Below are 15110 nucleotides of genomic sequence, written 5' to 3'. Positions count from 1 at the left end.
GGCCTCTTTCAGGGTTTTTATGGTTTTGGGTTTTACATTTAAGTCCTTAATCCATCTTGAGTTAATTTTTGTATAAGGTGTAAGGAAAGAGTTCAGTTTCAGTTTTCTGTATATGGGTAGCCAGTTTTCCCAACACCATTTATTAAATAGGAAATCCTTTTCCTATTGCTTGTTTTTGTCAGGATTGTTGAAGATCAGATGGTTGTAGATGTGTGGTGTTATTTCTGAGGTCTCTGTTCTGTTCCATTGGTCTATATATTTGTTTTGGTACCAGTACCAGGCTGTTTTGGTTACCGTAGTCTTGTAGTATAGTTTGAAGTCAGGTAGTCTGATGTCTCCAGCTTTGTTCTTTTTGCTCAGGATTGTCTTAGCTATATGGACTCCTTTGTGGTTCTATATGAAATTTAAAGTAGTTTTTTCTAATTCTGTGAAGAATGTCAATGGTAGTTTGATGGAAATAGCATTGAATCTATAAATTTCTTTGGGTAGTATGGCCATTTTCATGATATTGGTTCTTCTTATCCATGAGTATGGTATGATTTTCCATTTGTTTGTGTCCTCTTTTTTCCTTGAAGAACGGTTTGTAGTTCTCCTTGAACAGGTCCTTCACATCCCTTGTTAGCTGTATTTTTAGGCATTTTATTCTCTTGGTAGCAATTGTGAATAGGAGTTCATTCATTCATGATTTGGCTCTCTCCTTGTCTATTGTTGGGGTATATAAATGCTTGCAATTTTTACGCATTTATTTTGTATATTGAGATTTTATTGAAGTTGCTTATCAGCTTAAGGAGTTTTGGGGCTGAGGTGATGGGGTTTTCCAAGTATAGAATCATGTCATCTGCAAACAGAGACAATTTAACTTCCTCTCTTCCTATTTGAATAGACTTTATTTCTTTCTCTTGCCTGATTGCCCTGGCCAGAACTTCCATTACTACATTGAATAGGAGTGGTGGGAGAGGGCATCTTTGTCTTGTGCTAGTTTTCAAAGGGAATGGTTCCAGCTTTTGCTTCTTCAATATGATATTGGCTGTGGGTTTGTCATAAATAGCTCTTATTATTTTGAAACATGTTCCACCAAACCTAATTTATTGAGAGTTTTTTAACATGAAGGGATGTTGAATTTTATAAAAGGCCTTTCTGCATCTATTGAGACAATCATGTGGTTTTTGTCATTGGTTCTGTTTATGTGATGGATTATGTTTATTGCATCAAACCTGACTTGATCATTGTGGATAAGCTCTTTGAAGTGCTGCTGGATTCAGTTTGCCAGCATTTTATTGAGGATTTTTGCATTGATGTTCATCAGGAATATTCGTCTGAAATTTTCTTTGTTTTGTTGTGTCTCTGCCAGGTTTTAGTAATAGGATGATGCTGGCCTCATAAAATGAGTTAGGGAGGATTCCCTGCTTTTCAATTGTTTGGAATAGTTTCAGAAGGAATGGTACCTGCTCCTCTTTGTACCCCTGGTAGAATTTGGCTGTGAATTCATCTGGTCCTGGGCTTTTTCTCGTTGGTAGGCTATTAATTACTGCCTCAATTTCAAAACTTGTTATTGGTCTGTTCAAGGATTTTGAGTCTTCCTGGTTAACTTTTGGAAGAGTATATGTGTCCAGAAATTTATCAATTTCTTCTAGTTTGTTTGCACAGAGGTGTTTATAGTATTCTCTGATGGTAGTTTGTATTTCTGTGGGATCAGTGGTTATATCCCTTTATCATCTTTTATCGTGTCTATGTCGTTTTTCTCTCTTTTCTTCCTTATTAGTCTAGCCAGCAGTCTACCTATTTTCTTAATTTTTTTGAAAAAGCAGCTCCTGGATTCATTGTGTTTTTGATGGGTTTTTCATGTTCTATCTCCTTCAGTTCTGCTCTGATCTTAGTTATTTCTTGACTTCTGCTAGCTTTTGAATTGATTGCTCTTGCTTTCCTAGTTCTTTTAATTGTGATGTTAGGGCGTTGATTTGAGATCTTTCCAGCTTTCTGATGTGGGCATTTAGTGCTATAAATTTCCCTCTTAATATGGTTTTAGCTGTGTCTCAGAGATTCTGGTACATTGTTTCTTCATTCTCATTGGTTTCAAAGAACTTCTTGATTTCTGCCTTAATTTCATTATTTACCCAGGAGTCATTCAGGAGCAGGTTGTTCAATTTCCATGTAGTTTTGTGGTTCTGTGTGATTTTCTTAATCCTGAGTTCTAATTTGATACCACTGTGGTCCAAGAGACTGTTTGGTATTATTTAAGTTATTTTGCATTTTCTGAGGAGTGTTTTACTTCCAATTGTGTGGTCAATTTTAGAATACTGAGAAGAATGTATATTCTGTTGATTTGTGATGGAAAGTTTGGTAGATGTCTATTATGTCCACTTGATCCAGAGCTGAGTTCAAGTCCTGAATATCCTTGTTAATTTTGTCTCGTTGAACTGTCTAATATTGACAGTGGGCTGTTAAAGTCTCCCACTATTATTGTGCGGGAATCTAAGTGTCTTTATAGGTCTCTAAGAACTTGTTTTGTGATCTGGGTGCTCCTGTATTGGGTTCATATATATTTAGGATAGTTAGCTCTTCTTGTTGAATTGATCCCTTTACCATTATGTAATGCCCTTCTTTGTCTTTTATGAGCTTTGTTGGTTTCCAGTCTGTTTTCCTTTTTTTAATTTTCTTTCGTGAGGTGGAGTCTTGCTCTGTCACCAGGCTGGAGTGCAGCCTCAATCTTGGCTCATTGCAAGCTCCGCCTCCCAGGTTCAAGTGATTCTCCTTCCTCAATCTCCTGAGTAGCTGGGATTACAGGCACACGCCACCACGCCCAGCTAATTTTTGTATTTTTGGTAGAGATGGGGTTTCACCATGTTGACCAGGATGGTCTCCATCTCCTGACCTTGTGACCCACCTGCCTCAGCCTCCCAAAGTGCTGCGATTACAGGTGTGTGCCACTGCGTCAGCCCTCAAGTCTATTTTATCAGAGACTAGGATCGCAACCCCTGCTTTCTTTTGCTTGGTGAATTTTCCTCCATTCCTTTATTTTGAGATTATGTGTGTCTTTGCACATGAGATGGATCTCCTGAATATAGCACACCATTGAGTCTTGATTCTTTATCCAATTTGCCAGTCTGTGTCTTTTATTTGGGGCATTTGGCCCATTTACATTTAAGGTTGATATTGTTATATGTGAATTTGATTCTGTCACCATGATACTAGCTGGTTATTTTGCACACTAGTTGATGTAGTTTCTTCCTACTGTCATTGGTCTTTATATTTTGGTGTGTTTTTGCAGTGCCTGATACTGGTTTTTCCTTTCTATATTTAGTGCTTCCTTCAGGAGCTCTTGCAAGGGAGGCCTCGTGGTGGTGAAATCCGTTAGTATTTGCTTGTCTGCAAAGGATTTTACTTTTCCTTCTCTTGTGAATCTTCATTTGACTGGATATGAAATTCTGGGTTGAAAAATTCTTATCTTTAAGACTGCTGAATATTGAATATTGTATATTGCTCCCACTTTCTTCTGACTTGTAGGGTTTCTGCTGAGAGATCTGCTGTTAGTCTGATGAGCTTCCTTTTATAGGTGACCTGACCTTTTTCTCTGGCTGTCCTTAACATTTTTTCCTACGTTTCAACCTGGGAGAATCTGATAAATATGTGCCCTGGCGTTGATCTTCTCATGGAGTATCTTAGTGGTGTTCTCTGTATTTCCTGAATTTGAATGTTGGCCTGTCTTGCTAGGTTGGGGAAATTCTCCTGGATAATATCCTGAAGTGTGTTTTCCAACTTGATTCCATTCTCCCAGTCCCTTTCAGGTACTCCAGTCAATCACAGCTGCAGTCTCTTCATCTAGTCCCACATTTCTCAGAGGTTTTGTTCATTGCGTTTCATTAGTTTTTCTCTAATCTTGTCTGCATGCCTTATTTCAGCAAGATGATCTTCAAACTCTGATATCCTTTCTTCTGCTTGATTTATTCAGCTATTAATAATTGTGTATGCTTCACGATGTTCTTGTGCTGTGTTTTTCATCTCCATCAGGTCATTTATGTTCCTCTCTAAACTGGTTATTCTAGTTAGCAGCTCCTGTAACCTTTTATCAAGGTTCTTAGCTTCTTTGTATTGGGTTAGAACATGCTCCTTTAGCTCAGCAGAGCTTGTTATTACCCATCTTCTGAAGCCTACTTCTGTCAGTTAATCCATCTCATATTCTGTCCAGTTCTTTGTCCTTGCTGGAGCAGTGTCACAATCATTTGGAGGAGAAGAGGCATTCTGGCCTTCGGAGTTTTCAGCGTTTTTGCACTGTTTCTTCCTCATCTTCATGGATTTGTCTACCTTTAGATCTTTGAGGCTGATCACCTTTGGATGGGGTTTTGTGGGAGGTCTTTTTTGTTGATGCTTTTGTTATTGTTGCTTTCTGTTTGTTAGTTTTTCTTCTAACAGTTAGATCACTCTTCTGCAAGTCTGCTGCAGTTTGATGGGGGTCCACTCCAGACCCTGTCACCAATGGAGGTTGCAGAACATCAAAGATTGCTGTCTGCTCCTTCCTCTGGAAGCTTCAGCTCTCCTGGATGAGGTGTCTGTTGACCTCTGTTGGGAGGTCTCTCCCAGTCAAGAGGCACAAGGTCAGGAACCTGCTTGAGGAAGCAGTCTGTCCCTTAGCAGAGCTGATGCACTGTGCTGAGACAGTCGCCCTTGTTAGGGTCAGCTGCTCTCTTCAGAGCCGGCAGACAGGAAAGATTAAATCTGCGGAACCTGCAACTGCAGCCTCCTCTCCCCTCAGGCGCTCTGTCCCAGGGAGTTGAGAGTCCTCTCTGTAAGCCCCTGACTGGAGCTGCTGGATTTCCTGCAGAGATGCCCCACCCAGTGAGGAGGAACCTAGAGAAGCAGGCTGGGCACAGCTGCTTTGCTGCGTTGTGGTGAATTTTGCTTGGTCCAAACCTCCCAGACTCCTTCGCACTGTCAGAGGAAAACCACCTACTAAAGCCCAGCAGTTTGCTTATTTTGCGCAACACTGTGTCCTTCATTCCTGTTGGTGATTAGTTAAATTTTAACAGTTTTATGCTGTTCCATAATAAGTACATACTATAGTATATAAATCAATTTTAGTTTTTTTCCACTTTATTTTGCACTCATGAACAATGCTGCTATGAACATTTTAGACATATCTTTGATGCATATGCACAAAAGTCTCTCTGGGGTAAAAACACAGAGGTAAAATTGTCAAGAAGTATGGGCACATGCATCTTTAAATTTCCTACAGAGTGCCAAATTGTTCCATGAAATGATTATATAATTTTACCTATATACAAATAATGTGTAAGAAAACCAAAAAACCTGGCATCATTCTTGATTCTTCTCTTTACTTTGTTTCCTACATCTAATCTGATAACAAATCCTATCAGTTCAGCTTTCAAAATACCTGGATATCCAGAATCCAATCTCTTTTTGCTTACCCTCCTTCTACTCATGCATACTGGTTTAAGCCACAGTCTTTATGTATCCAGAAATTATACACCCTCTCAACCATTACTACCTGGTCTAAGCTCCCATGCTTCTCCTGGGTTATGAAAAACAGCTTTCTTTCTGATCTCCTTGTTTCTATTTTTACTACCCAAACAAAAGAATATTTTCCATTCTGTAGCAGAGTAATCCTTTTGAAACCTCAGTTCGTATCAATCAATTTTTTTTCCTCAAAACTCTACATTTGGTTTCCTGTCTTTCTTGGGCCAAAACCAAAGGTCAGGCACCACATTGCCCACCCATCACATTGCCTACATTATTCCTACTTGTTCGATTTCTTCCTGCTTCACTGCCCTTCTTATTGTTTCTGGCATGTCAGGCAAGCTCGGTCTCCTAGATAATGTGCTAGCCAATCCCTTTGTTTAAAAATTTGTTACCCCCCACCTTCCCAGACTTCTCTATGGTTCTCTTTCTAACCTCCGTTGTGTATTTATTTAAATTATTTCTTCCTCAGTGAAGCTTTTCCTTACCAGCTTATTATAGAGAAAGTATCCCCAATTTCCATAGTAATTCGATTTTCTTAATCTGGTAATGTCTTTAATTTTCTTTATTTCTGAATAGTTTTGCTGGATTTAGAATTCAGCATTAGGGAGACCCCTAGTTACTATATAGTAGCCCTATAACCCTTATTTCTAGAACACATGGCAGAAACATAATAAATAATAGTTACAGTAATAACAGCAAACTCATATAGCACTTAGTACTCTAGACACTTCTAAGCAAATTATATTAATAAATTCATTTAATTCTCTTAAAACCTATGGTGAAGAGGAAGACCTCCTGCTACAGTGATGTAAAGAAGTCGAGTATTTTCTCTTCTTAAAAAAAGAGTATAAAAATGGAAGCATTAATAAAAACAACTGTTCAATGACTCTGGAAGTCAATCAAAGGGACATAATAATTTGAGAAACGTTTATTCTTGAAAAATTCTTGGACATTCAGGTAAAAATAGCAGGAGCCTGTGACCTCCTTGCCTGAAGTTACTCCCACTCCTCCATCTTCCTCTCCAACTCTGACCTGGGAATAGAAGCAAAAGCCAACCTTCCTGCCGGATGTGGTAGAATCAACATGGAATGGGAAAGAAGCAAGTAATTCTGGTTACTTGAACATAAAATGGTGAATCTGCTTAGACTAGATGGGAAAAGTCCCAAGCTTTGCCAGCCTAAGGTTGGGGTGCAAGTTGGGGTAAATGGTAGACCAGCAGGATTTCATAGAAAAATCCTAGAAATTAGAGAGCCATAGAGAGGCCATTTATAGTCAGTTTTAAAATTGATCTCAAAAAATTCAAGACAAGTTTTTTAAATATGTTTTTAAAATTAAAGAAAATAATTTTGAAGAATTAAAGGAAAATATGCTAACAATGAATGAAAATATAAAATATCAACAGAGAAATAGACATTATAAAAAAGCAAATGGAAATAATAAAATTGAAAAAAAGTAGCTGAGATAAAAAGTTAATTCAGTGAAATCAACAGTAGGATTGAGGTGGCAGAGAAAGAAACAGTAAACTTGAAGATAAATCATTAGAAAACAGCCAATCAAAAATGAATGAAGAAGGAAGGAAGGAAGGAAGGAAGGTAAGAAGGAAGGAAGGAAGGAAGGAAGGAAGGAAGGAAGCAAGGACAATTGAAGAAATTGACAGAGATCCAGAGCATCCGGGACAATTTCCAGAATCCTAAGTTATGCATAACTGGATCTTCAGAACGAGAGAACAGAGAAAAAGAGGCACAAGAAAAACATTGAACAAAATGGCAGAAATCTTCCCAAATTTGATGCAAATTATTAATGTATAGATTTAAGAAGCTCAATGAACACTAAGTAGAATATTGAAAAAAAAAAAACCTAGATATATCATCATCAAATTGCTGAAAGTCAAAATAAAGTCTAGAAAACAGAAAAAAATAAGACTCAGTACATACAAGGAAGCAACAATACAATTTATTTTTGGCCAACATTGTATCAGAAACTATGGAAGCCAGAGGCAATAGAATGACACATTGAAAGTGTAACAGAAAAAAAAATCATTCAACAATTCTAAATCAAGTAAAATTATTCATAAATAAAAGTAAGATACAGACATTCCCAGACTAAGAAAATCGAATTGTCAGCATAACTGTGTTATAAGAAAATAGTTAAGGAAATACTCCAGTGTGAAGAGAAATGACACCAAATAGTAGCTCAGACACACAGGAAGAAATGAAGAACATCATAACATCAAATATGTGAAAACATATAAAAGATTGAATATGTGAATGTGTGTGTCTGTCATCTGTCAAGTTCTGCAGAAATTAATGTGTTATTTCTGGCTCTCTGATCTATTCCTGAGACCCATCTTATTATCTCTGTATCACAGTCACACTGACTTTATTACTTCAGTATAAGAGTAAATTTTGATATACGGCAAGTGCTCCTCCTTTATTATCCTTCGGGATTGTCTTGACTATTCTTAGCTATTTGCAATACTATATAGATTTTAGGATCAATTTGTTAAATTCCATGAAAACTATATTGGAATTTTCACTGGAAACATGTTATATTTATGGTTGACTTTTGGGATAATTGAAAACTTTTTCACTATTGTGTTCTTCTGACTATAAATGTGATTTAACACTCTATTTTGATGTTATATTATCCATTTTAAGAAAAATAAGTTTATTCCTGAGTATATTAAAGCTGCAAAAAGCACAAGGAAAAAATTTCTGGCTGAAAAAATAACTACAAAGACCCTGGAGTATTTTAAACTTTCAAGAGGCCATTGTGCAGGGAGTGTAGTGTATGAGGGAGACAGAGCTGTGGGAATGAGTGTGAGAAGAGGCGGGGCCAGATCTGGATATAAAAGCTAATTCCTGCACGAAAGATAATAACTGTTTGGATACCGACTTACAAACCTACTAAATGGACTAATTAATTTGAAGCAGCTAATATGTCAGAAATAACTATAGCTACCTTCCCATTCGATTTCTGTGGTGGTTGATTACTAATGATTTCCCCAATTCTTGTCAAAATTTAGAGTCAAAAAAGCAACTTAGTGAAACAGAAAAAAACACACCTAAGTCTCTGATATGAAGTGATAACACCTTTAATGCAACACAAAAGCCACTTGCCAAGTAAAATCCAGGCTGGAAAGCACCTCTACGAAAGCACAGGAGTCTATATTGTACCACAAAGTTTTGTCACCATTTCATTATCTCATCTTTCAGTATTTAGTTTGCCACCACCCACTGATGCACATATCTGCAGCCCATGTGGCATAAACAAACCAGAACCTCTTTTTATCTAATAAATGAGCCAACTTTCTCATGAATAATCAAAGAGTAGCCAAATTCCAAATGCCATCAAGGTCTTACACATTCTATAGGAGAAGAAATCTAGAAGAAATAATTCAAACTCTTAGAGGAGAAGTGAAGACAGAGAGAGATGGCAGTAAAGCCTCATAAACAACACTACCTTGTGCAGCTAACTCTTTCCACCTCTCTTTGTTCTGCTGAATGATGTCCACCAGGTTGTTCTTGAAGCTCTTCAGGTCCACTGCTGCAAGGGAGTAGTCTGGGGAATAGGACCCATCGCTCATGGAACCTTTTGCATTTGGTCGTCTTAGTGCATCAGCAATGTGTAACCCTACAATGGTGGTTGAGCTAACAGTAACAACCAAACAAACCAAAAAACACCATCAGGATATGGGGTGAATGAGGAAAACCTGAAAAACTTTACAAAACCGACTAGAAAAGCAGGGTAGTAGATGCTCAGTACAAGTTCTGAGCACGTGGCAGCTGCTCACCTCCTTTCTCTCCCACCCCACACTGGATTCTCCTTAGTACACACCTTAGTATTTCATATTTTGTGTATTAAACTTCAGTTCTCAAAGACAGATGCAATATAATATAAAGCCACTAGGTGGCAATACTCCCTAATAATTCTTGTGAGAATTCTCTGCCTAAATGTGAGAAATATAGATAATCATTAAGGAAAAGGTTACTAAACATCACAAAGATGAAAAGTGATGCAAAAAAGAAAATATCATACCCGCTTGCCACATAGGAAGAAGTTTCGGCTTTTGAGGCTTCCTCTATAAGAGGAATAACAATTTTCTCTGTTGAGTCTGTCAGAAGAGAAAATGTTGGCTCTACTATGAAATCGATGAAACCTACAAAAGCCAAAATGGAGGGGGAAAGAGACAGAGAGAGAGAGAGAGAGAGAGAGAGAGAGAAATTCAAGTGTTACAATTTCCTGAATTCTGAAATCAGAAAATAATGAAGAGCCTCTGACAATCCTGGGATAGCAAGTATCAACTAAAATATTGGTTCTGCTTACCCTTTGTATTGTTTTAATCTAATAACAATCTTTAGAGATGGGGTTCAACTGCTCTATAAAATAGTACTTGAAGTCATGGAAGTGACGCAATTTAAGCTTGTTAACTCAAGTATATTGACTTTTCTATTTACTATTCAGCCTTAAATAATACACTATTGCTAACAATAAATTTAGATCCAATGATAGTGACTATAGTTCCCTCTCAACAGCAAGGATAATTATCCTTTTTGAAAGCACATCATGTACATTTTGGATTTCATTATTTACTAACAAGAAATCATATCTAAGCTCCAAAGAAATTAAATAATTGAAGGTTTTTCTCAGGTAACAGGACGACAATTACTTTTTGTTTCTTACTATATCAGTCAGAGCTTTCTGCCAGTGTGTTAATATTTCAAATTGCTGTTTATTATTCTCTGGATGTAAAGTGTTAGTTCACAGCATGTGGGTGTGTTCTGTCAAATCAGTGAAGAGAAAAGTAACATCTCTGGGAGACAGCATTAATCCCACCACTTTGAGATGTCGGCATTGAATGAAGACTTTTACATTTAAAGTACTCATCAAGATAGAAAATGACACACAGAGAAAAGGGCATTGTCCTCTGGAAGCATTTTCCATCCCGTGTTTAGGCAGAGGAGGAGACAACAACCTATTCTGAGGTCTGTGTACATGGCAATATCCCAGATCCCAGGACAGCTGTGGGTGCAAGTCAAGAATTTGTTGTTGGAAATACATCTGAGAGCAATGGACTACCACCTGAATAAAGAAGGATAGCTGGAGGGGGGCTTTTTAAGTGGATAATGTCCTGTAAAGCATGCACATTTAAAGATTGTCCATCCGATGCTTGGATAAAAGTAATTCACATTTCAAGTAACTAGATTACTTATAGTGTATAATAAGACACATTTTTAATTTAATAAAGCTTCAATAGTTTTAATGGATGCCTCTATGTTAAATCAGTGTTAACTGACCACCCAGGGTACTATTTTAAGTTCTATGTTTGTTTGTTTGTTTGTTTTTGTGAGAAGGAGTCTCACTCTGTCGCCCAGGCTGGAGTGCAGTGGCGCGATCTCGGCTAACTGCAACCTCTGCCTCCTGGGTTCAAGTGATTCTCCTGCCTCCTGAGTAACTGGGATTACAGGCGCGTACCACCACGCCCGGCTAATCTTTTGTATTTTTTTGTAGAGACGGAGTTTCACTGTGTTAGTCAGGATGGTCTTGATTTCCTGACTCGTGATCCGCCTGCCTCGGCCTCACAAAGTTCTGGGAATACAGGTGTGAGCCACTGCATCCGGCCAGTTCTGTCTATGTTCTTAAATGCCTGAGATGTGTAGACTGTCAACTGGGGCATCACTTTTACTAACATGGCTGCAATTTATATTACAGCAACAAGCCTCAGAAACTTCCATTCTTAGCTTGCCAAATCAGGTCCTTAGTCTGCCACATTTACACTTACTAAGCAAGAATAGGCACCTGTGTTATGGTCTCTAGAAAAACAGCTGTTGAAACATGGATGGGAAGGGGAAAAGGTCGGAGCACGCAGCTTTCCGACAGCTGACTGCCCCAAAGCTTTGTGATGGGTGGTGCCACAGCATAACTACACAGGTAAGAGGCTATCCTTGTGTTTATTGATCATATTGTTCAGTAACAAAAATTCTGGCTCAGCGAATAATTATTACAAGTATTTGAGTCATGCAACACAGCAATAATATGTTTTAATAATGAACTGGACTTGAAGTCCCCAACCCAAATACAGATGATAAGAATGAATGTGGTTGGGAGCATTATCATTTTGCAAATTTCCTGTTGTTGGTTAATCTATTCACATCATGAGAGAAAATTTTTCCAAATGAAATGTGCACTACTATATTAAGCATATCACGGAAACTTAGTGATAGAACAAGTGCACTAATATTTTCATTGAGTTGACCTCTATCTAAAGAATTAAATTACAGAAAACAGGAATCAGCAATAAAATAACATAAAATAGTCTCCCACAAAAGACAATGTTATATTTTGTAAAAGGATTAGAACCATGATAACAATTACATTTACTGTTACTTTATTGAATTCATTTTGTGAAAATGCTTCAATAATTCTTATTCAGCACCATATAGATCCATTTAAAAATCAAATGTGTCATGAATATGGAGGGAGGTTTTCGTGGAAGTTACCCCTTTGAACAACATGGTTTACACATTTGAAAACTGACAAGCACACACTCACTTTCCACCACCACAAATCATCAGTATTACCTATTTGTGACTGGGCCACCATGGTTGACTTCCGATCACAAAGTGGGGAAAAGGGAAGCCCTAATTCAGCTTCTTTATCTCCCTGGAGAAAGAAAAGCACAGTAATATAGACTTGGGTTGGAGAAGCTAAAATAATGAGCAACCTAAGATATAAAGCCTAGAAAATTTACATCTTTCATTTCTTAGTTAGGAATACTTTTGTCTTATTTATAAAAACAAAAGCTATAGTTCAAGTTTATGTAATTTTTCTTGGATGGTCTCCTTTTGGAGACATTTTGCAAGGAGAAAAATGATGAATGTTTTCAGGACCTGGAGACTTTGCTTTGGCATTACAATCCCTTGACTTTTGAGAGACAAACGTTTGCTTTTGGAATTTTCCAAAGTCACCATAAAATACTTAGCCATCTTAGTGTGTTATCTGACATTTAATTAACCATCCAAGTTAATTTATTTATGCCAAGTATATCAAGAGACCTTTAATATCAAAATTTTGTGACAGAACTGTTTTTCAAAATTAAAAGTATACTATTTGAAACACCTTTCTATTAATTAACCAAGTTTTATTAAATCTTCCACAACATATAATGAAGAATTTCTTCAACATTCTTATATTCAGTGTGCATAAACTTATTTTAATATTTTCTCCTCAGAGAAAATTGAAATATCAATTTTTTTATTATTTGATCTCATCTAAAATAGATTAATTGAGCACATATATTAAAGAATTCCATTTATATTTGGGTTTTACTTCAAGAGAAGTAACTAAATTTTCATCTTCTAAAACAAAGGTTGCTGTTCTGGTCAAACCTTTACTATCACAAGGTTTATTAAACTTTGGTTCTTTCCTTTTGCATTAAAGGAGATGTGCTTATGAAAGAAAGAGGAGAGGATACTTCCTTGTTCATTTCAATTGCCTGGCCATTTGAAAGAACGTTTTAGGTTCCATTTTCTCCTAATTTATTGGCTATATACCTTCATGAGCAACACTAGCCTTGCATCATAAGTCCATAACTTAGGATAAAATACCTAAGGACCCACGGTTTCCTTTCATTCTGTTGCCATTAATATCTTTCTATCCTAATCTTTACAATGTCATGTCAACATGTAGCTTTACAATTTTTTGAGACTATCTTCTAGAGCAGTTCCCCTAAACCATGCCTTTGATTATGAGAGTTATAGGCAGAAAGTCTGGAATCAGAATTGTTGGGGAAAATCTAGATATGGCCATCAAAGAAATAGGACAATTAGTTACAAACAGGAACATTTCATTATGTCATAACTCAGAGAAAATATAAGGAATAATAATTTTTGTGACCTCTGCTAGTAACTCCCCTAATTCCTCTGGATAATAATAACACTAATTCCATGTGAAATTGTTATTTATACTCAGGTTAAAGGACAGACGGAAGGGAATTATTAATGCCACTAGTCTTAGAGTCAGAAGATACAGTCAGCCGAGTCGCTGCTGTTCTAGGGGTTATTGCTGTTACTTCAGACATACCACAACCTTTGCTGAAATGAATTCTCCTTATCTGTTACCTAATTTTGTGATCCTGATTTACTTGTTTTAGAGATAAAATATAATAGATATAATAGTATCTATCCTGAAGTTATCTAAGATTATTTATATGAAGCATAAAGACAGTGCCTGCCACTTAGTAGTCATTAAGTTTAGCTAATAAGAAACATAATTTAGGTCAGGCATGGTGGCTCACACCTGTAATCTCAGCACTTTGGGAAGCCAAGGCAAGTGGAGCACGAAGTCAGGAGATTGAGACCATCCTGGTCAACATGGTGAAACACTGTCTCTACTAAAAATACAAAAATTACCTGGGTGTGGTGACATGTGCTTGTGTTCTCAGCTACTCAGGAGGCTGAGGCAGGAGAATCGCTTGAACCCAGGAAGTGGAGGTTGCAGTGAGCCAAGATCGCACCACTGCACTCCAGCCTGGGTGACAGAGCAAGACTCCAACTCAAAACAAAACAAAACAAAAACAAAAAAAACATAATTTATATTAGGAACAATATGAATGCAATATGTACAAATTAGAGGTATTTATGATGTCTAATATACTATGATGTCTAATAATGTCTAATATATTGAATAGTTTTAAAACACAGGAAATTGAAGTGTGCTTAATTTAGCATGTAATAAAGAGGCAAAAGCTTTTTCGCCCTCTTTTTTTCTAGCAAGGAATTGACAAGAAAGGATTTCCACTTTTGAAAGATTGGTTTGTCTGCAGTATGAGACATGACTTGGGGTGAGTTGAGGATGACTCCTTGGCTTCCAGTGTGAATGGAAAGGAAGGAGGGGTCTGTTGGTGCCACTAATGGAAACTAGATCATCTGGGTGGGGGAAAGATTTAATACTATTATGGATTTGGTTTCTGACATGTTGAGGATAAGGTGCAAGAATAATGTCATCAATCATTTATGTTAAAATATAAATACTAATATTACTACTGATGAAATAAAATAGAAATAAAGCTACTGATAGGCTTTTGGGAACCTGATATTGGAGATGCTTATATAATATATGCAGATACAACTGCATTTTATTCTTGTGTGTATTTGTTAGGTTGGTGCAAAAGTAATTGTGGTTTTTGCAGTTAAAATTGTCAGTAGTCTTAGAGTCAGAAGATACTGTCAGCTGTATCTTTTGCAATTAAAATTGCAAAAACCACAATTACTTTTGCACAACCCTAAATATTATAAGACTGTATCTATTAAATGCAGCTAAGCTACATTTAACTTTTGTTTGTTTGTTTTTTTTTTGTTGTTGTTTTTTCTTTAGTTAAGATGCTGCTGTCTGGTATTTTAAGGACACAAATGTAATAGATGTATTTTTATACTCTGTGGTACAAGCTCTTTGGCCCCCAGATGGTAACTTTGGCCTGAGAAAGGCATTATGATAATTTACTTTCTTTTTTTTTTTTTTTATTTTTTTGAGACAGAGTTTCACTCTTGTTGCCCAGGTTGGAGTGCAATGGCGCAACCTCAGTTCACTGTAACCTCTGCCTCCTAGGTTCAAGCAATTCTCCTACCTTAGCCTCC

General features: G+C 37.0%; 1 protein-coding gene across 5 annotated transcripts in view; it reads right to left on the bottom strand.

Moving 5' to 3' along the window:
• PDE1A (phosphodiesterase 1A, calmodulin-dependent) overlaps positions 1-15110 on the bottom strand; it is a 386517-nt gene that overhangs the window by 34888 nt on the left and 336519 nt on the right. For all 5 annotated transcript variants that reach the window (XM_011956691.1, XM_011956690.1, XM_011956693.1 and 2 more), the window contains 3 exons: positions 12057-12138; positions 9514-9634; positions 8938-9125 (listed from right to left, as the gene is read on the bottom strand). In XM_011956691.1, coding sequence (XP_011812081.1) covers positions 8938-9125; positions 9514-9634; positions 12057-12138 — 391 coding nt within the window. The remainder of the gene's footprint in view (positions 1-8937; positions 9126-9513; positions 9635-12056; positions 12139-15110) is intronic.

Source organism: Colobus angolensis, unplaced genomic scaffold (genome assembly GCF_000951035.1).
Source record: "Colobus angolensis palliatus isolate OR3802 unplaced genomic scaffold, Cang.pa_1.0 Scaffold421, whole genome shotgun sequence".
In the NCBI taxonomy this organism is placed as follows: Eukaryota; Metazoa; Chordata; class Mammalia; order Primates; family Cercopithecidae; genus Colobus; species Colobus angolensis.
This window is presented reverse-complemented; position numbering and strand designations above follow the sequence as displayed.